This window comes from Pteronotus mesoamericanus, unplaced genomic scaffold (assembly GCF_021234165.1).
Source record: "Pteronotus mesoamericanus isolate MK-2021 breed Mesoamerican mustached bat unplaced genomic scaffold, CSHL_Meso_final scaffold_232, whole genome shotgun sequence".
NCBI classification, from domain to species: Eukaryota; Metazoa; Chordata; class Mammalia; order Chiroptera; family Mormoopidae; genus Pteronotus; species Pteronotus mesoamericanus.
The window spans coordinates 14,354,601-14,377,405 of record NW_026555311.1 but is presented as its reverse complement, the minus strand read 5'-3'; the positions used below and the strand labels follow the sequence as shown (position 1 = coordinate 14,377,405).

The 22,805-nt window shown below is 39.0% G+C and overlaps 1 protein-coding gene across 1 annotated transcript in view; it reads left to right on the top strand.

Annotated features, from left to right (window-relative positions):
• METAP1 (methionyl aminopeptidase 1) overlaps positions 1 to 16,483 on the top strand; it is a 92,388-nt gene extending 75,905 nt beyond the window's left edge. Inside the window, exons 7-11 of the mRNA XM_054591703.1 lie at positions 2,907 to 3,045; positions 5,084 to 5,215; positions 8,432 to 8,575; positions 13,105 to 13,170; positions 14,837 to 16,483. Of these exons, the coding sequence (XP_054447678.1) occupies positions 2,907 to 3,045; positions 5,084 to 5,215; positions 8,432 to 8,575; positions 13,105 to 13,170; positions 14,837 to 15,000 (645 nt within the window). The 3' untranslated portion in view covers positions 15,001 to 16,483. The remainder of the gene's footprint in view (positions 1 to 2,906; positions 3,046 to 5,083; positions 5,216 to 8,431; positions 8,576 to 13,104; positions 13,171 to 14,836) is intronic.
• Positions 16,484 to 22,805: the final 6,322 nt, after the last annotated feature.

Here is a 22,805-nt window from a genome sequence, read left to right as displayed (position 1 = left end):
TTTTGAGTCTTTTTTTCATTTTCTTGCTTTTTCGGGGAGCTTTTTTCTACCTTATCCTCCAGCTTGCTCATTCAGTCCTCAGCTTTATCTTGTCTGCTTTTGATTCCTTCTACTGTGTTCTTCAATTCAGAAATTGTATTCTTCATTTCCTCTTGCCCCTTATTGATAGTTTCTATGTACTTTTTCATGCTGATACAGTTTGCAGTAAGTTCCTCATTATTTCCCTGTAGTTTTTTGTAATTCACTCGGAGCTCACTGAACTCATTGAGCTTCCTTAGAACCATTGTTTGGAACTCAATATCTGATAGTTTACTTGCCTCTGTTTCATTTAGTTCTCTCTTTCTGGGGATTGCTTCTTTCCCTTCGAATGTGGCGTATTTTTTTGTCTTTCCATTATTTGTGAAACTCTTCTCTTTTGCCGTTGATTTTTAAGTTGATCTGTCTTGATTTCCTGATTTTGTGGTGTGAACTTCTATGGTTGGAGACCCCTGTTTTTACTCTCTGGATCTGCCTCTTATGATGTCAGATGTTGACCCTGTCTGACCTTAGACAGTCTGTTCAAGACTTCCAGTAATTTACTGTTTGTGATTCTCTCCTTCAGCTGTTAATCTAGTCACTCTGCACTCAGCCTGCCTTAGACAGCTCAGGGTGGGGCCGACCTCTCCTGGGGGTGGGGTTATTGGGCCCACTCACCCTGCTGCCGTGTGGGGGAGGAGTCCGCACTGGGATCCAGGTGGCTACTCTCTCCGTTCCCTCCCCAAAGCCTCTGTCCCCGGTGTCTCCTCAAGTGTTGCCAGTCATCTCTACGCCCCTTTTAGCCAGGGGTCTACTGCCTGTGGCTGCCACTCTGCACTCAGCAGGCAGCTTAGACAGCACAGGGTGGGGTGGAATCCCACCTGAGGGCGGGGCTTTTGGGTTCTTTGATGTTGGTGCTACTCAGGGGGAGTGGTCTCTGCCTGAGCAAGATGGCTGTTGCCACATGGGGGATGAGTCAGTACTGAGATCCCACTGGCTACTCTCTCAGGTCTCTCTCCAAAGCCTCCTTCCCCAGTCTCTCCTTAGGTATCTGTAGCCCAATCTGCCCCTACCTTTGCCAGAGACAAGGGTAAGTGGCTGCAAATAAAAATTTATGCATTGGCCCTTTAAACATTTCTTTGCGTCTCCAGCCACCTGTCTCCAGCAGAGAGCAACCCTGCCAATTTTCTCAGTGGCTGTTTTCTGTGTACCTTTTGGGCTCTGGTGCTGTGGGGAAAAGTGGGGAAAAGAGATCCCCACTTTTGGTTTAGACTCCTCTCTTCTCAGGGGGATCCAGCTGGCCGTTTCAATATCCTTTTGGTGCTCCAACCCTGGGCTACCTACCTGCCTTTTCTCAAGTTTTTACCGCACTCCTTACCAGTTAGATTGCACTAAAGCCGATTCTTCTGTCTCCGAGGTTACAAGGCTCCTTTCTCGCTATTGTTCAGTTGTTTGTTCCAGGTGACTTCTCCACCATTTAGTTGTAATTCCAGGTTGGTGCTGGGAGGAGGTCAGTGTGACTTCCACTCACTCCTCCCCAATCTTGATTCTTTTTTTTTTTTTTAAATAAAGATTGCTTATCCATTAAGGAGAGACCTTAAAACCCTATAGTAGATGAGTTATACGAATTATACGAATTATATACATTACACACATTATACGAATAATTGTTCACAAAAGGAGAGGAATAAGTAGTTAATAAATCACGTGGAAAACTAATTAAACTTGCTCTGGTCATTAAACAAATAGAAATCATAAAGATCTACTAAATTAGTAATTATTTTTAAAAATGTTTCTATCCACTGCCTATGTGGGGATGATGAAATATGGTGGTATTGTAAATTGGGACAACCCTTTTGAAAGGAAATTTGACAGTGTGTCTTGAGTGTAAAAATGTTTTTAAAGGCTTTATATTCAGAATGTTGTAAATCCTGATTTTTTGGTTATTGTTCTATACGTTATAAAACACGTAGAATGCAGTAATAGCACTTTGAGTACTTCGATGGGCCAGGTGCTCTTTTACTAACTCATTTAATATCCTCAACAGATCCACGAGGTAGCTACTACTAGCATCTCCATTTTATAGATAAGTAAACTGAGACAAAGAGAGGTTAAGTTGCCTAAGGTTGGTACACAGCTAGTGGTGGAGTTGGCATTTTTAGTCAAGACAGTCTGCTGTAAGAAATATAGAAGTATATTGTTAAGCAAGGGAGAAGTGATATTTATGTGGTTATTGGCAAGGAGTAAATATGTTTTGCACATAACTTAATATAAATTTCCAAAATTATTCCATATTCTGCAAATTGTTATATGTGACTATTTAAAAATTATTAATCTAAAGACTGACTGCCACTGTTTAAAAAAATATCTTAAAGTAAAATAAGACTTGTTATGGAAAACCAGACCATTTTATTAGAGATTTCTTTGTTGTACTTGGATGTAGTGAAGTACTTTATCATGCCTTAATGATACTAGTATTCTTTTTTTTTGTTCATAGAGGGAATATAGGGTTGTTTTTATGTAAGAAATTTTAATTACATTAAAAGTACGTAAGTTAATATTTATCCTTTTCTCTCAAAATAATATATTTTAAGTAGTTAATTCTAAACTAGAATCTTCATGTTTGCATATGTAATATGTAAATTTGCCTTGCCTTTGCTATGATCAGTAAACTGGTTTGCCTACAGTCTGACTGGCATAAATCCTATTATATACTGTGTAAGATAAAAAATAAGGCTATTTCTAAAATAAAATATTAAGCAAATTCTTCATTAATAACATCTGCACAGCAAAATTTTCAGTTTTCAAATTTTAAAATCTGGTTAATTGCATAAGATTAATTTTTTTTTATACATTCCAAATTATTTTCTGGGTATTTTCGTTTATTGTAGGCATGCATTGCAAGAAATTGCTATCCTTCTCCTTTGAATTACTATAATTTCCCAAAGTCTTGTTGTACTTCAGTGAATGAAGTGATTTGTCATGGAATTCCAGACAGACGGCCCTTGCAAGAAGGTGACATTGTTAACGGTAAGATACATGTGTGACTTTTGTCACCATGAGCAAAGAAATGGTGAGGTTTGGGGCGTCTGACAGTGACTGGTATTTTTCTTCACTTCCGGTCTTTAACTTATCCTTTTCATATGTAAAATTTTAAATCTTAAACCTGTGGAATCTTTTTTTATGGTCTTAAAATATTTCTAGTATGATGCATTTAGTACAGCATGTATTTCTTTAATGCAGATTATTTCATGTAATTGCTAAATATATCGGTGAAATATGGGAGTAATTTTGATTCAAGTGGGATTTTTTTTTCCTTTTTCTTCTGGTCCACTAATTATTTTGAATGAGCTCAGGGCAGGCATTCTTGAAGATAAAGATAAATCTTTAGTAATATGTGAAGACCTTAAGGAAAAACTAAAAATCCTGCAGAAATGCCTTTCTTCATGTAAGAAGTTAAGCTGTCTTGGGAAGCTGCAAATGCAGAGGAAGAAGCTACCCAGACATTTTCCTCTGTGATTTAAAAAACAAACAAAAAAAAAGATGAAGAAGGCTTCCCTGTATGGTATTGAGTTTGAGTTGACCAAAAAGTCTGTGTAGTTTTTTTCTATAAAATATAAGACACATTTTTTTATTTTCATCAATAACTATTGATTTGGATGTTTTGAGTATGTCGGCTGTCTCCCGCATGGTATAATGTTGATTGTTCTCAACTGATGTCTCAATTTGATTGCCATCCACTTCAACTGGTCTTACCTGATCATGGAGCATCATCCAGCGAGAAATCTTCTGCACGAAACTTTGGGAAGCACTTTTGACATGTTTGATTAGTTACAGCATGTTCTCCATACACTGCACAAATTTTTTTCTGTTTCAGTTGCGTTTTTACCTTTTTTGAAATAATAAAGTATAATATGCCAGAAATGTTGCTTAGTTTCTTCCGTCTTCAGTATGAAAATGGCAACACAAAAATTTACTAGTTTTGATTCTTTTTTAAAAAAATGCACACTGATACACAATACAGTCTAACAAAACTGTTTCAAATGAAGTTAAAGACAAGTAAGCACTATAGAACCATTTGCGGAAAAAACCAAATGAACTTTTTGGTCAACCCAATATTTTTAATGTTGATGAACCTGGTCTCTTTAGTTATCCAGCATCTTCAAGGACCTGCATATCAAATGAGGCAGAGTGAACCCAAGTGTTGAAGGCTGCATAGAATGTACCAACTGTGAGGTGGCTGTGAATGATAGTGGAGACAATTTTTATTTGGATTGTTACTGCTTTAGTTAGGGTATCTGTTTATAAACTTCCATAGGTTTTGTGGGGTCTGCCCAACCCTGTTTTTCATATCAGTCCAGTTATTTATGTCATGTATAATGTGTGAGGTTTTTTAGGGATGTGTGTATTGTGCTAGAGCCAGCCCACCTGCACTGTGATATTGTAGGTTGACTGAAATTTCATTATTAAAAAAATACTCATTTAATGTGTTCTCTAGTATACATTTAATGTATTATACTGGTGTTTCCTCCTCTGTATTTCTTAAACATGGGAACAGAGAAGGATGAATACTCACAAATAAGTGAAAGACAAATATGTTCTTGAAAAATAAGTGAAGAATAGTATACGTTTTTCTATTTATTGATTCATCCCGAGGAGGAAAAAATGGTTTCAGATAATAAATTAAAGCAGTATTCTCTGTTTAATGTCAAATCTAGCATAGTCTTCCATTTAATTTCACTAACTCAGGTTATTGATCTTGCATGAATGTATCTTGGATGCATTTTCCTTTTGCCATAAATGATCTGATTACTGCTTTATAAGAATATATAAAAGCCCACCATCTGGCATGTGCTGCATGACCATGTCCCTGTTCTTCACAGTGAGCTCAGTTGCATTACAGGTAAGAGTGCCTATCAGGCTGTGACTGCATGTCCATTGGGGTCTAATCTGAGAAAGCAGAAATTATCTTTTTCATTAAACTGTTTGATGCTGTCATGTTGGAAAAACGACTTAAGTTTTGAAATAAAAACAAATGTGGTTTTTATATTTGCACATTCTTTTGCAGTGGACATCACTCTTTACCGCAATGGTTATCACGGAGACCTGAATGAGACGTTTTTTGTTGGAGATGTGGATGAGGGAGCACGGAAGCTGGTTCAGACTACATATGAGTGCCTGATGCAAGCCATTGACGCAGGTCAGCCAAGCTGGGCACCCCCTGAAACTGCTGTGTGTTGATGGGTCTTTAATGACTTGTCGCACACTGGGCATTCCTGTCCCTGCCGGGCTTTGCCTCTCCCCAACCTGAGTTAACTTTGGGTTTTCATAGTAATTGTGTAAGGAAGATTTGGGAGCCCTTGATAAGGACAGACTGAATGATTGCTTATTGTCGTTGTCTCATGTGATTTATCTTTCTTTGGTTGATAGATTAGGAGGAATGTTTGGATAGTTCTTGAGTGTAAATTTTATCCTACTTTTTTATTCTTTCATAAGTGTTACATTCTCATAAAAAACTAAAACAAGATGCTAGATTATGTGGGGAAGATGTGTGATTCTCTTTATACTTGCCTCTTTTCCTTTCTTTTTTATATCTCTTTTCTCCAGAGGTATTCACTTTTAACAGGTATTTTCCTCCTCTGTGCGTGTACACAGACACACACACACACACACCCCATGTATGCATTTAGTTAGGATAAATGGAATTGTAATATTTACAGTATTCTGTAATTTGGTACTTTTTAACTAATAATACCTAGGAATCTTTCCAAATTAGCATATGTACATATATGCATTCTTTTTTTTTAAGATTTTATTTTTAGAGAGAGGGTAAGAGATGGAGAGAAACATCAATTGGTTGCCCCTCGCAGGCCCCCATCCAGGGACCTGACACATAACCCCCAGGCATGTGCCCTGACCAGGAATCGAACTGGCGACCTTTTGGTTCACAGGACAATGCCCAGCCCACTGAGCCGCACTAGTCAGGGTGCATTCTTTATAATATATTTTTTCTTTTGAATCTGCACCCAAGATCTGTTCATTGATCTGCGAGAAAGAGAGAGAAGCATCAGTTGGTTGCCTCTTGTATGTGCCCTGGCTGGGGTTCAAACCCACAACCTTTTCGTGTGTGGGATAATGCTCCAAGTAAACCAGTTGGCCAAGGCTACTGCATTCTTTTAATGGCTTATGTACTCCATAATATAAAAATTTCTACAACTATTCCCCTATTGGATTTTTGTGTTTTCTAGATGTCTTGCTATTATAATGAATATCTTTTGGTAGGGATGTATTTCTGTAGGATTTTTCTCAGTCTTTCTTTGTCCATACAAACAGTTCATCCAGATTTTTCATTTGTTTGTTTATGCTTTAGCCTGTGAGGAGAGAGAAGGAAAGTCTTATTGGAAATGTTAACAGTCTGTTACCAAACAGGGTAGTTTGAGGGCAAACAACTTCCAGTTGAAATCCACAGCATTTCAGCTTTATTGTTAAGTGTTTTATCTGCTTCCCTCCACAGCCACTCCACCGTACCACCCACCCCTCCGTCCCCCAAAAATAACCCTGATCTATCATCAACAAAGTATTGGACAGGACAAGATTCTTTGGCAAACATATAGTTACCTCTAATTTAACAGGCATGGGAGATGATGAAATTTTTACTAATTTAATGAAGTTGGAGGAATGAAAAATGAAAGCATGTGATGTTTTTGTTATCAGTATGTGTGAAATTTCTTTTTATGTATTCACTGTTGATTATTAAACTACTTTAATGTTCCTGGTGGTATTATGAGGTGAGAACTTTAGTGTTTAGTTTCTCATTTGTGGAAGCTTTAATTTGAAATAATTGTTAGGGTTTGTGCTAGATAATATGTTCAATGTTTATATCCTTTTTGCTTCTCTCTGAGTTGATTGAAATAACCAGGCAGTTGAAATGTTTTACAAAGACATAGGAATGAATCTTGCCAAGAAACTACCAGAAACCAAAGTTATCATAACATAGGGCAGAAAAGAACCAAAGTTGCTTAATCTCTGGAAGGCACTAAATACCTTTGTATGAATCGTTACTGCCCTATTTTTCCACCCATTTGGCTGCTCACCAAGGAGTAGAGCATTGGAGAGCTTGACCAGGTGTTGAAATTAGTCTTGTGGAATGGGGTTTGTCAGCCTACACATTAATGGCATTTTGAATCTGATCATTCTTTGTTTTAGGGGCCTGTACATTGTAGGTTGCCAAGTAGCATCCCTGGAATCTACCTGCTACGTGCCATTTGCACCACCACTCCTACTTGTGGCAACCAAAATCGCCACAGATTACTTAATAAGTGCACCTATGGGACCAGATGTGCCTCCACTTTGATAATTAGGGAGAAATCGCCTCTTTCATTGTCCCTCATTATTGATGAACAGGGATTTTCTTTATTTTATACTGTGCAACATGGGTTACCATTTTGCTTTTCTTCCCATTGTCTGGGGCTGATAGGAAGGCTTGAATTGGAGTGCAATAATACCCTTAACGAAAGTCAGCAGGGTTCTTCAAAATCATTAACACCCCCCACCCCCACCAAAATGTCAACCTGGAACACCTGGGTAAGAGCAAGTAAATGTTAATTAAAATGAATTCTTCAGCTATTTGCCCAGAAATTTGATTGGCTGGAGAAGATACGTTGTACCTGAACTTCATGTTGGAAATCGGGCAGGGTAGGGGGCTAGGAAGTTAGAGGACCCCCAGAGCCATGGCTAGATTCCCCAGGGGTCTGGCAGGACCAGTGCCAGAGGTCTCAGTGCCAGGAGAGCCATACAACAATGAGAACCACTCCTTTTGTTTTGGTTTTTATTGAAACAGAAGTAATAGTCATAAAAATTAAACAAAGTAGGAGGTGTGTACTAGTGAGAAGTACCTTTCTATATCCTACCCCCAGAGGCAACTGTGAATAATTTGAGAACCACTTTTATGGGGAGGAAGAAGCCCCGAGGATGTAATTCTTTGAGGAGTTGATGAGAAGAGACTGAAACTCAGGACAAGTCAAGTTACTTTTTGGACATTTCTTTTTCTCCTGATGCTCCTCTCTCATCTCTTCTGCTCACTTTAATAGAATAGCACACTTGACCTTAGCGAAGGAGAGAAGAAGTGTGTTTTCCATTCTCTTATTCAGAAAGCAAAAGGTGGCTCTCCCCATTTACTGTATGCATGTGGTCCTTTTACACATCGAAGGAGGAAGTGCATGCACTGCTGGTCTGAATTGTACCTTTGCCACATACTGCTAGAATATCCTCTCTGTGCCTGGGTTTTCTCATCTGAAGGTTTCAGCATGTAGGCTTCTAAAGCATATTTAGAAGGGTTCCTGACACATAGATAAGTAATTGCATAGTAAATATTAGTTATTATTACTGTTTCATAAGTCTTCTCTTTCTCTTTTAGTGAAACCTGGTGTTCGATACAGAGAATTGGGAAACATTATTCAGAAACATGCACAAGCAAATGGCTTTTCAGTTGTTCGAAGCTACTGTGGGCATGGAATCCATAAACTTTTTCATACGGCCCCCAATGTACCCCACTATGCCAGTAAGTACTGTCCAAAGATATCTTGTATTTGCTAACCATTTATTCAACAAGTATTTATTCAAACATTTAACAAGGCCTGTATATTTGCTCTAACATAGTAGGTGTTCATATGTTCGTCTTGTTCACATAGCATCGCAAAGCATGTGTGTTTGGTCACTGTCGGGGTGGGACAGGTAGTTATTCTGTGACTTAGGCTCTGTTGTTTTCAACCTAAAGCTTTCAAGATCACTTTGGGAGTTGCCCTTATAATCTTTCGATACTGGGGAGGAAGGGGAGAAGCATGGAAGGGTGTGCTTGGGAGGTTTTAATGAGTCAGCCTAGAATTGGGATAATCACTTACATTTAATTTTCATTGGCAGGAATTTAGTCACATGGCTATAATAACTGTGAGGGAGGTTAGGAATATTAGCTGAGTACTCTGGAAGAAAAGAACATTTTGGTGAACAGCCAACAGTCTCTGCTGCATATCTATTCTGATTCCTTAAATGAGATTGGTTCACCTTGGCTTGACTTGAGTTTTTAGTGTACATCAGATCCTGTACTATTTGTTGGTATAAATAGAGCAGAATAGACAGAGTACCTTCCCTTCAAGTTGAGTGCTGTCTCATAGAATAACAAAGGAAGTGTAGGACAATTAGTGTCTTCCAGAAACCTTTTTTCTTAGATATGTAAGACATGCAAGAATAAGTCTTGTTATTTAGTGCTAGAAATGAAAGCTGTTCACAGCAAGTGACCTTAAGAAGGAATTTAACAATTATATTTATGAGCCATTGCTACATAGGCACTTTCGTGTATCTCCTTGTACTTAAGTTTTCTCATTTGTACAATAGTAGGGGAATGGCTGGCACCTACCCTGGAACTGTTATTAGGATTAAGTCAGATATTTTTACATGGAAAGCACTTAATATTAACTTTTAGAATGGTGATTATACATTATCAGCAATTTTCAGCTGGTGTGCCTCAAGAATTTTTAAAACACGCAATACCTATTTAATCAGGGGCAGTGACCTCTTTTCCCTTAGATTGTCAAATAAAACAATGACAACAATCAACACAGTAGCTGTCCAGTGTGAATGCCCTGTCTTGAACCATAAATATATAGGCCATATAACTGAGTTGCATCTCATGTTGCATGATAAGGTTGTGTCTGATTGGTTAATTCTTAGTATCGGAAATCCTCATGTACAAGTATAGACACCTGATATTTTCAAAAGTCTCTTTAGAGCAAAAAGGATAGGTTATTACTATTATTTTTTCTTATAAATGAATCAAAATTATACCTCCATTTTTGTGAGATCAGCAAAAAAATGTATTTTTTGTGTACCACAGTTTTAGTAATGAGTTTATGTGTGCCATGAGATGAAAAAGGTTGAGGTTTACTGCCTTATCTCATTTGATCATCACAACTCTATGCATAATTTTTTAGCCCTGTTTTGAAAAGCAGATTCTGTGCTTAGAGAAGTAATTTAATTTACTCACTTCACACAAACTAGTAAATAAACGCCAGAGCTAGAATGTGTACTTGGCTTCTCTCTGGCTTTCTAGAGTCAGTCTTCTCCTGTTCCTCATGCTGCCTCGTAAAGATTGAAGCATTTGGCACTCGGTCCTTTGAGAGAAATAAAGAATGGCTGAGATTTGGTTTGGTGAAGAAGATGAGCAAGAGCATTCCAGGTAGAGGGGAAGGAAGCATGCTGAGACTGAACAGAGACAATAGAGGCCTGGCTCAGTATTCTGTGTGTTATGTACCTAGGAATAGACAGGACCAGCCCGAGGATATTTGACTATGTGTAGGGATTTTCAGAAACATTTTTTGGCAGAGGAATGGCAAGGTGAAGATGCTGTTTTGGGCAGGCTGATTTGGGCAGTGGTTATCTAAAATGAATTGGAGGTGGGCACTGATGTCACTAGTCACCCCATGCACAGCGCAGTGGGGTGCCAAGGACCTAGACATCCATAGTTTTGAAGAGGAAGGGAAATGAGTGAGAAACGACTTAGCAGGAGGAGCTGAAGAGGTCATTTACAAGTGCAGCATTTGGCATAGATCAGTAAGCGTTTATTAGCAGACCATGTAGGTGTTTTTTTGTTTTTTAAATTAAAGCTGTGAACTGTGCTTGAAATAAAGCTAGTAACAGAAAAATAGCTGGTGACTTCATTCCTTCCTGGTAAGCCCTGTAATCAGCTGATGTGCGTTCTCTTAGACAGAATGGAAGTAGATATTCTGATTACAGTAGCATGCCTTGCCTGTGTGTCAATAAAAAGAGTCTGTGCAGGGAGAGGATGAAAAAGTGCCCTTACTTGCAGAGGTGACAGACTCAGGTTTAGATATGGATTATATAAAGAGAGACTGAAGAAGACAGAATTTGTGAAAGAAGGGGACATATGTCAGAGATGTTGGGATCAGCGAAATAGGGTGCCACCAATGTACAGAAGATGCCACTTGAGGGTGGTTGTTTTTTTAACCTTTTAATTAGAAATTTTAAAAAATTCTGAAAAAAGAAGCTAAGGATGGGTTAGGTCTGCTTCATTTCATACATTTGATATGTTTATGAAAAGTCACCTGTAAATCTGGTTGATAGAAATCAGAATATGTTGTGATCACTTTAGGGACATGTTAGAAGAAACTTTTGGGAGAGTCTTTGTGGAGCAGAGGCCTTTCGAAATATAAATGATCACTGGGTTGGTTTGTAACTTGGTATTCCTAACCAGCTGGGGGGTAAAACCAGGAAATTGTTATGTAACTTCCTCCACCCCATTCTATGTAAAGAGAAGTCCTTATTAGATGAGAGTTTACTTCTTTATTTAATTTATTCATGGTTGGGAAGTGATGATATAACCTACATTTAGAATGTATATTACAATAGTTCTGTGAGGTAGATGATAGAGAAGGTATAAATTTTTCAAGAAGTACTTAGCACGGTGTCTGCAATAGTGTAGTTACTCAGATAATGTGCATTGGTTGAGTGAGGTATGTTGAGAAACTGAAACCGTGAGTCAAGGTGAGTGGGAGTTCTAACTTTTCTAGAACAGTGAATCAGTGGCAGAAATAGCAGTGGAACTCAGATTCTCTGTATTGGTGCTGTCCAATAGAAGTGATGAGGCACATGTGTAATTTAAAAGTTTCTAGTGGTTATATTCAAAGAGTAAAAGGAAATAGGTGAAATTAATAGTGTACTTTATTTAATCTATCACATTCAAAATAGTAGCATTTCAACATTTCATGAATGTAAAAGTCATTGATGTATATTATATGCTTTTTTGTCTTTGACATGGGCATAATTTAACACTTACACAGCCTGTCTCATTCTGACCACTTTTCAAGTGTTCAGTAGCTTCACGCAGCCAGGGCTGCTGTATCCGACAGCTCAGCTCTTTCCATCACACCTCACTGACACACATGGTGTTTTCTTTTGATACACTCAAGGGAACAGGACCCATTATGTATACGTTGTAATTAAATTGCATGTCATTTGGAGAGGAGAGAAAGTTGAGATTAGAAATAAAACATCAAAATTATGTTTGCTGCCCATATTTTGGCAATACCTGAGGCCGTGGAAAGCAGCCGGATAGCTATTCACAAGGAAAGATGGATGAGGCTAGACCACACCTGAAAAGGGTGGCGTTTAGTAAATTCAACTTCAGCGGACACCTGTCATGTATTACCACACTCGCCATCAGGAAGACCAATCACAGGACTGAAACACCCTGAAAGCCGTGCTTTTGCCACCTGGTGGTCAGGACAAGCAAATGCAGGCATTCATTTACTGGGGCTGCTATCAGTTGTTTTTTAACTTGAAATTTAAACTGATTCTCTGTTTTTGTCTAAGCTCATCCAAAAAGACCTATTACTGTTTTTAAATGTTGGCCTTTTGCCAAGGGGATAATAGATCTGGACACTTTAACTCATAGTTGTATTTCTCATGATTGTCCTGAAAAATACTCTTGTATTAGTGAACTTCGACAAAAAGCTAAAACAGTATTTGGAGGGAGAAATGGAATTTCTGATTTCAAATAAAAGGGAATAGTCGTGTCAGCATTAAAAATAAATAGGTTAGTGTGCAGAGGCTTTGTTCCCCTTTGAAGATAAGAGAAAGAAGACAACTTATAAAACTTCGGAAAATCATCCAGTTGTTTCTGTGGGCCATGCCCCAGCTCCCACCCCACATCCACACACACCCTGAAACTGTTACACCTGGATGAGTAATGGAACTTTGGTCCTATGACTGCAGTTCTAATCCTACAATAAAATAAGTGATGGACTTTCATAAAAGTGGTAATCACATCTAAAATTCAACCTACGGATATCTGTGTATTTTCCTAGAGAAAACCTAAGCAGAATGAACTGCACCTAAGTCAGTATCTGTTCCAGAGTAGGTGCTTATTGTTTGTTAAATGATCGACTTTAAGAAAGCCTGCTTAGGGGAGGAGAAGGTAATTAAGAACGACTGATGGGAATATAGCTGTGTATTCTTCCCAGGGAGCTTTTCAGAAATACACTATGTTTTGAGATATTTTTGTTTCTTTAATTTCAGAAAATAAAGCAGTTGGAGTGATGAAGGCGGGCCACGTATTTACAATTGAGCCAATGATTTGTGAAGGTGAGAAAAAAGGATGCTATGTTCTTTAAGTGAATTTGTATTTACTTTTGGTTACTAATGCACAGATTAGTAGTCTGCTCTATTTCCTTTTTGTTCCACTTCCACTCCCTGTCCTATCTCAAACTTGATTTAGTGTCATGTAGAGAGCTGAACGTTGTAAGGGTTGACAGGGAAGCACTACTTTCTCCTGCTGTCAGTAGATGCTAAAGTACTTACATCCTGGTCCCTTTTCATAAAGATACTGTCAAAGGATGCATTGTAATAATTAATTTTTAATTTTTTTAATTGATTGATTTGAGAGAGAGGGAGAGAAACATCAGTTGGTTGTTCCAGGTATCTATGCACTCACTGATTGCTTCTTGTATGTGCCCTGACCAGGGATCAAACCTGCACCCTTGGTGTATCGGGACGACTTTCTAACCAACCTGAGCTACCCAGCCAGGACCTGCATTGTAATAATTAGAAGCCTCCATCAGACCTGTGTAGAAATTCTAGCTTGACATGTGGGATAGGTTGGGGGGTGGAGAGGAAGAGAAGTAGACCCACTCACTTTGAGACAGACACAGTTAAATTATTTAATTCTCCACAATTTAGGAGGTGGGTGCTGCCCCCATTATACAGAAGAGCAAACTGATTCTTTAAGAGGTTAAGGAACTTGCCTATTGTCATTTAGCTAGTTTCATGGCAGATTTTGTTGGACTCCAGCGTCCTGAGCTGTGTTCTGCCTCTGCAGGGTCTGCACTCATATCAGCAGGTGGTGTCCTGCAGGTATCATCAGGGAGGGAGCACGGCACAGTCACACTTAGCGCTGGCAGTGTTATGTCCTCACAGTTGTTATTCCTTGATATGCTTGTGGCACGGATGATAGACTTAGAGTCATGATTAGTGCTCCTCACAGAGGTGCCAGAGTGGTAAGTCAGGTTTGCTTAGTGAAGCTTTCACCATTCTTTTGTGCCAGTTGGTTGTTGGCATTAGGGGATGCAGAGTGAGGCAGTAGTGGTAGGTAGTGTGTCCTGGACCCTCTATGAAAGGATAAACCTCTGGATCCTTCTAGTCTTTTTTATAACTTAATCTTGGGAGAAACATCCTATCACTTCTATCAGATTCTCTTCCTCAGAAGTGAGTCTGTAAATCCAGCCCACACTCAAGTGGAGGAGGAGAGCAGTGGAGGTCATTTGAGAGGCTGCTTTCTTTTCTGTAAAATGGAAATTACAGTCTGTATCCTGCCAACTGCTCAGGGCTTCGGTAAGCATTAAGTGAGGTGGTCTGTATTAACACTGGCTATAGTTAGTCAGGTGCCAGAGTTACACCAGGAAAGAGCTAAATTCATTTATTCAATTTTTTTTTTTTTTGTACTTCTGTGATGAGTGGTATGAATATATTTTCTGAAGTGAAACCCAAAAGTAGTGCCTTTATTCTGGAAATGCCATCTTGATTGGATATTTGGGAAGTATAAAACATGTCAGGTTAAAATGTGCCTGTGGTAAATTTAAATATTATCAAAAGCTATAGCTCAAACTTAGTTGTAAGTGTAAATAGAAATTTTAGTATTGAATTTTCTAATGGATTTTCTGTGATATCTAAGGACATAGGCAACTCGGATACACTTACCTGGAACTTATCTAGAAAACTGAGTGATGGACTTAAGAAATTGTTTCTGTTTAAGGTGGATGGCAGGATGAAACCTGGCCAGACGGCTGGACCGCGGTGACGAGGGACGGGAAGCGGTCCGCCCAGTTTGAGCACACCCTGCTGGTCACGGACACTGGCTGTGAAATCCTAACCCGGCGGCTGGACAGCGAGCGGCCTCACTTCATGTCCCAGTTTTAATTTTTTCTGAGTTGGCAGATCTCAGCAGCATCTTCTGGCTGTACTGTGCTTTTTATTGAGAGTACAGAATGGAAGAGGAAATTTTTTATTACTTGTTTTGTTTTGGCTATAGGTAAGGAAATACTACAGCATTTGACATGTGTCTTCAAGAACTTGTCTTGGGTCTGGAAAAGCCAAGAAGAATAAAGGAAACGTTTTTCAACTCCTTTCAGTGTTTCCCCCGTGCGCCCTTCCCAAATCTCTGCACTCTATGTTTTCTCATTTGCCCTTTGAGCACTTTTACTTAAACCGCTTCTAGTTGCTTTTATCACTGCCACAACGGGGCCAGCAGGAGCCAGCTGCTTTCCAGATAGATGAATGTGGAAGGTGAGAATCCATGAAACTTTAGCAACATATGTTGCCTCAGATTTTTTTTTTATTATATAGGAAATGTATATGTATACATTTTAAATTCCATATATGTAATTACTGAACACTATATGACCTGGGGTTTGTGTTGATTCACTCCAACAGGGTCATAAGCTGTCATAAATGGACCCACAGTGTGCAGTGATTTAATTCTTAACTGGGAATTGGCCTCCCTCTTCCCCCATGTTAATTATTTATCCATGTAGTTTTGTGTAAGGAAGCACTCAGTCAGACTCTGTGTCAGTGAATGGATGTGGCAAAATTTACTCTGGAAAAAGGTTATTAGGTTTTTCAAAATCTAGTTTATGGCAAAAATAGTCATGCTGCAAGTGGCAGTGGCTGTTGCAGAGCATGAGGATTTTGTAATATATTGCTACGTCAGACCTCTCTTTGGTCAACATGAGGGGAACAAAGTTCCCTTTCTTCTACTCTATTTTATTTCAAGGACACACGTTGGAGATATTCAGAGAAGGGTGGAGGTTGCACTGTGGAAGTTGATTGGGAAAACCAGTTCTGGAATCTCTCCAGCAGTGAGCAGAGTGAGTCAGCTGAGATGCTAGCCTATAACATGTAGTAAACCTGGTTGTGATGAGAAGGAAAACTCTTTGAAGACTGAACTGGTTCCCTGCAGTGGGGATACAGCTGTCTTTGGAGTGCTGAAAACACACTTTACCTTTACATCGCTGGGAACCTCATTAGAAACGACCTCAGCTGCCCAGTATCTATGTTCCTTTCAGTAGTTCAGTCCAAATGCGACTGTATCGCTGAAGGCATATTAGATCAAAGTCATTGTCATTAGAGTATACTTGATTACTGGGATTCAGGTGACTTCTGTGTAAGATAACTTGATACCACTGACACGTTATACTTGTACGAAAACATCTTTCCCAGAGTGCCTCAGACCTTACTGCTTTAAAAGAATTATGATAATGTTTTCATTTTATTATTTTAATGATTTAGTCAAGTGACCGAATCTGGTATAGACTTTTGGGGATATGCGTGTGAAGTTTTTTATCAAACTGTAATATTTGTGAATGGAATGCCTTGCAATATGAATATTAATATAATGTGTAAAGGGAGATTAAAAAGTTTGAGTGATTATCCTTCCACGTGTTCATTAACTTCGCTGCATTTGTTTGGGATTTCAGAGGGAAGTGGTGGGAAAGGGGTGGCTGATTGCATAATCTAAAACTCAATGAGCATTTGAAAAAATACTTTTTCAAGTTTATTAGTGATATAAAAATTCCAGTACTGTGTTTAGTTCAGCAGAGTCTACCAGCAGCATTTGAGGTGCAACCATGGTTTTTAAATTTTTTTTATTATTTTTTATTTTTTTAGGAGCTATTAAGACAGAATGCTGAAAATTTTGGGGGGCCTTTTATGTACTGATAGTGGAATTAAATGTGGGCTGATTCATTGCCTATCATTACAGAAGAAGCTCCAGGTGCAGGTCGGTGTGGCTCAGGTCACTGGTTTGATTCCCAATACAGGGCACATGGTTGGGTTGAGGGCCAGGTTCCCGGCTCAGGGTGTGTGAGAGACAACCAATGAGTGTATCTCTAGCACGTCGACATTTCTCTCCCCCTTTTTCTCCCTTCCTTCCCTTCTCTCTAAAAAAACATAGGTAAAATCTTTTTTAAAAAGAAGAAACTCTAGGAGAAAAGTCTCGGTGGGATAGTTTTTTTGTTCTTGTTAAAACACCTTACTGGTGATGATGCTTTTCTCAGTTTGCGAAATTTAAAACAATATGGGCTCTATATTAATTGTCTATATCTAGCTGTAGATGTTTATTATATTTAGATAGGAAAACTCAAATTTCATCCTTCTGCCAGCTTCTCAAAATAAGCCAGTGTGTTAACTTTTTTTTTTTTTATTAACTTTAAAATAATCTTTTTCCTGCCAGTCCTCCATGCCCCTTTGGAATTACAGTTTAGAAGGGAAACATGTTAGGCTTTTAATCTCATTTTATATATTTTGCTGAAAAAATGGATTAAGGTTTGTTGGAACTCATTTACCACCACCTTTATACCACTTGCCATCCACATGTCTAAGTTAATAGGAAAAGGAGATTTAGGAATTTGTTTGCCATCCTAACTTGATTCCTTAATTTGCTTATAATCATTTGTTTTTTCATTGGTTTGGTTAAAATTGAGAGCAGGATGCTCCACTTTGCTAATGTCTGTATCCTCATGGTGTCACTAAGGTATTTTTTTTCTTCTTTTTTTTTTGAAGGTTTTATTGATATTTAGACAGAGGAGAAGGGAGGGATAAAGAGAGGGAGAGAAATATGAATGTGTGGTTGCCTCTCACACGCCCCCCACTGGGGAACCTGGCCTGTAACCCAGGCATGTGCCGTGACTGGGAATCAACCAGCAACCCTTTGGTTCGCAGGCCAGTGCTCAATCCACTGAGTTACACCAGCCAGGGCTTTTTTCTTATTTTTTTATTTCCAGTTTTTTTATTTTGAAAATTTTAAGTTTACAGAAAAGTTGAAAGTATGGTACCATGAAATCCTTTTTTTTTTTTTTGTATTTATCAATTGTTATTTTGCCATAATCTCTATAGGCATACTTTTCACTTGAAAGAAGTGACATCATACTTCACCCATTGCTATTACAACATGTCTTTCTTAAAACGTAAGGACATTTCCTACATGATTATAATACAGTTATCACACCCAAGAAATTTAACATTGATACGGAATTGTCTAATACAGCAATTTTTCAACCTTTTTCATTTCATGGCGCACACCAACCAATTACTAAAATTCTGCAGCACACCAAAAAAAAAAGTTTTTCAATAGTCTGACAAAAAAAAACAAGTATAATTTTGTTTCATTTATACTGGCCGGTTATTATTGTGTTGGCTGTTGTCATTTTTTTTAATTGGACAGTCTAAGGGAAAAGAAGAGTGTGTCCATGACTGCATATTCAAGTATTGCAATTTTAATTGCAAGTTTAAAAACACTGGTTGAAAATCGCAGATCTAATGTATTGTACATGTTACAATACAGTATAACAGTACCTGTTCTTTAAAGCTTTTCTTTTTTTTTTAAATCCAGGATCCAAACCTGTGGCACTCAGTTGCCATGCATATGTAGTCTCCTTTACTCTAGAGCAATTCTTTCACGTTTTAAAATTTTTAATGAAATTGTCACTTGAAAAAGCAAGCCAGCTAGTTAGTTAGTTTGTAGAATTTTGTTTTCTCTGATGGTATCTCACTGTAGGTTCAGGTTAAACATTTTGGCAGGAGACACCATCATGGCATGTGTTATGTTCCATTCATTGCATTACGTCTGATCAGGAGGCATATAATGTTGTTGTCACATTATTGCCAATGTAAGTTTATTACTTGATTTCTGTCAGACCTTTTTATTTTAAGTAATTCGGGAGGAGATACTTGGAGACCATTTGGCTATCCTGGTTACTCAATGGTTTTATTGTTCATTGATTAATCCTTGCCAGAGTCCATTATTTTATTACATTGGTTGCTGCAAATTGGTACTTTATAAATCTAGCATTTCATCTACATTTTTAGCTGGTGCTCCTTACAAAGAAGTACATTTTTTCCTCCCTCTACCCATCTATGTGAGTTCATTGGTTCATTTATACATTCTCTTTGAATTACTGTAATTGTTGCGGATTTGTCAGCAAGAACACTTTTAAGCTTATTCACGGTTTAGTTTGACCTGTGCATATCAGTCTGTGAGCACTTTCTTGCTTTTTGCTATGGCAAGATATTCTAGGTTCATCATTCACTTTGCTTACCGCAGTTACCCTCAGGCTGATAATTGGCTCTTTCTTCAAAGAAAAGCCTACTTTGTTTTTTGGAGGAATGATATTTGGAAATCAAGATCTGGGTGCTATTAGGGTGTCCTTGTTTCTAGGCCCTTTAAGGAGGCAGAGCCAGAAAATGCATTGTTTACACATCTTGAGTTCCTTCAGATACTTTTATTTCAAATCCAACATTCATCTGTCTTCCTCACCTTTTCCTGTTCCCTCTCTGTATCTTCCTTCTCTTGATGGGGAGAACTTTGGTTTTGAACAGCATCGATACTTACTATTTGGTTGATTCTAGAATATGTAAAATTATTTCAGAATTACTACATGAAAACCACTACAAACAATAATAAGGTTATTAAGTGCAAAGTATGTGATTCTTTTTATTCTTGGAATATATGTCACTGAAGGCATGCAGAGCATTGGTTCAAAACTTATTTGGACTTTGGTCAAGATGGCACTATAGGCAGACAGGGTTCACCTCTTTGCACAACCATATCACAATTACAAGTAAAATATAGAACAACCATCATCACTCAGACGTCAGAAATCAAGTTGAATGTAAGTCTGAAAACTATGGAATTAAAGAACCCACATCTTTCCAGACTGGTAGGAAAGGGCGCACACACGAACAGGCTAGTCCCTCACTCACGGAGTGGTAGATAAAAATTCGGGAGGGATATCTCAGGAGCAAGGAGTCCCAGTCCCACAACAGGTCTCTCAGCCCAGGGCTCCAGTGCCAGGAAGGTAAGTTCCACAACTTCTGGCTGCAAAAAACAGCAGGGATTGAGGGTGAAAGAAACTGTTGGAGCCCCAAGCAGTTCCTCTCAACCCACACATAGACTCTCACCTACTCAGACTTACTTCCTCTGGACTCCAGTGCTGAGGGGTAGTAGTGGTGTGTAGCGGGAGGCTGAAGTGTCTGGCATCAAGGCGAGTAGAGGTCATTGTCCCTTCTCTGGGCCAATCCCCTACACAGTTGGCAAGCTGGTGCCATATCTGAGACTCCGTCAACTGGCTAACACTGTTAAGACACTCCGCCTCCTTGGAGGTCCCCAGAGACTCTGTGTCACCTAGCTTATAGGCCCATCCAAGATGCTTTTCCATATGAATGACTGGTCTTGGCTCATGCTTTACAACTTCCTACATCCTCTCAAAGAAGCAACATCTGGCCTCAGTGAGTCCCAGGCCTGGCACTAACAGCAGCCAGCCTAGAGTCACAGCTCAGCTTCCCCTGGGAATCTCCAAGCCCAGAACAAGTAGCAGCTATCTTAGAGTGCTTTATAACTCAGGTTGTCCCTGAGTAAAACACAGGTGGGGGCTGAGCTTGGTCTGCACTGCCCAGGAAACTCCGGGGCCAGTACACCCAGTGGACAGCTACAGACCATATTGGAGCAACACCACCTGGCCCCTGTGCAGCTGATACTCCACTGAGGGCAGAAGTTGGTGGTAGTGGTCATAGCCAATCCTTGCAGCTCACTGGCCTGGATAAGTCCCTCCCATTGGCCTGCCAGTAGCAACCAAGTGTCAACTATAAGAGGAAGGTGTACTCAGCCCACATGAAGGGCGCACCTCAAGTACCCAGTTGGGGTAATGGGGAGGCTGTGCTACTGGCCCCTACTACACCCACTGCATTAGGCCACACTACCAAGAAACAAAGTCAAAGTAGCTCTACCTAATACATAGAAACAAACACAGGGAGGCTGTCAAACAGGACAAAGAAACATGGCCCAAATGAAAGAACACATCAAAACTCCAGAAGAAGAGCTAAAAGTAAGAAGCAATAGTGGAGAGTTCAAAACATTGGTTATAAAGGATGCACAAGGAACTTAGGACCACAACAGCATGAAAAATATCCTGTCAGAAATGAAGGATAAACGGAGTGAACAATTTACAGGGAAAAACGAGTGGATGAAGCCAAGAATCAAATCAATAATTTGGAACATAAGGAAGCAAAAAACAACCAATCAGAACAACAGGAAGAAAAATGAAACCCCCCCCCCAAAAAAAAAAACAAAAAATGAGGATAGTATAAATAGCCTCTGGGACAACTTCAAGAGGTCCAACATTCTCATCACAGGGGTGCCAGAAGGAAAAGAAAGAGCAAGAAACTGGAAATTTATTTGAAAAAATAATGAAAAAAAACTTACCTAATTTGGTGAAGGAAATAGACATGCAAGTCCAGGAAGCACCGAGTCCCAGACAAAATGAATGCAAAGAGGCGCACTCCAAGACACATCATAATTAAAATGCCGAAGGTTAAAGATAAAGAGAATCCTAAAAGCAGCAAGAGAAAAGCAGTTACCTACATACAGGGGATTTCCCATAAGACTCAGCTGATTTCTCAAAAGAAACTGCAGGCTAGAAGGGATTGGCAAACTAAAGGAGTTCATCATCACCAAACCATTATTATATGAAATGTGAAAGGGACTTACTTAAGAAAAAGAAGATCAAAACTATGAATAATAAAATGGCAAATAATATGTATCTGTCAGCAGTTGAATCTAAAAAACAAACTAAGCAAACAAGAACAGAGAATCATGGATATGGGGAGCGTTTTGATAGTTGCTGGATGGGAGGGAGGTGTGGGGGAATGGGTGAACAGGTGAGAGGATTAAGAAGTACGGATAGGTCATTACAGAATAGCCGTGGGGATGTACAGTACAGAATAGGACATGGAGTAGCCAAAGAACTTACACACATGATCTGTGGACGTGAATAATGGTGAGGGTGTTCTTCGAGGGAGTTGGAGGTGCTGGGTGGAGGGTGGCAAAGGGGGAAGATAAGGACAACTGTAATAGCGTGATCAATAAATTATTTGAAGTGACTAATTTTGATCCTATTGTGTGCAAATTTCATAAACTACTACTTTTTAACAATGAATGCAGTGGCTCTTTTGGTCAAAATATACTGTAGGATTAGGGAGGATATTTTAGTGGACTGGGAATTAAGAAAATTGGAGCCATCTGATAGAGTGTGATAAGATTCTGTCTGTATTTGATGGTGTTTGACCTTTACTAAACTCTCTAGGTATAAGAGGAGCAGATTACACCATGTGTGGATGTGTGGCTCATTTTCCAATATAGTAGGGGGAAAGTCATCTGGACATTACTGTTTTAGGAACAAATTGTTTCACAAAGTCATCTGCACCATGCTAATATTCTAAAAGTTAATGCATAGCCTCATTTGTAAAGTAAAGATTGAAGGGAAGGTCAGCTTCGCAGCACATGCTCCATGCATGGAAGTTCTCTGGCTTCAGTGTATGAACCCTGAGGGGCAAGCAGCCTTTGGTGGCAGCTTCCTCCCTTACCTTTTCTTTTTGGTGCCAAGTATGACTGCAAAACAGTGGTTTGCACTTGGTTATTTTGTAAAGGAACAGAAATAAGACAGCATTGGCTACCTTTTCATTTTGGAGTAAACAACAGTCATCTGTGTATGGCAATTCTGTGGTTATATTAATTGGTGTACATTGGTATAGTTTACTAACTATACACTGGTGTATTTTACTAATATGTGCCAAAAAATCAATATGTGGAGCACTCAAGAAGGGCTTCCTGGAAAAGGATTTTCACTTATCAGTAATAAGTTTGTTACAGTTCAAAGTATTTTAATAATTCT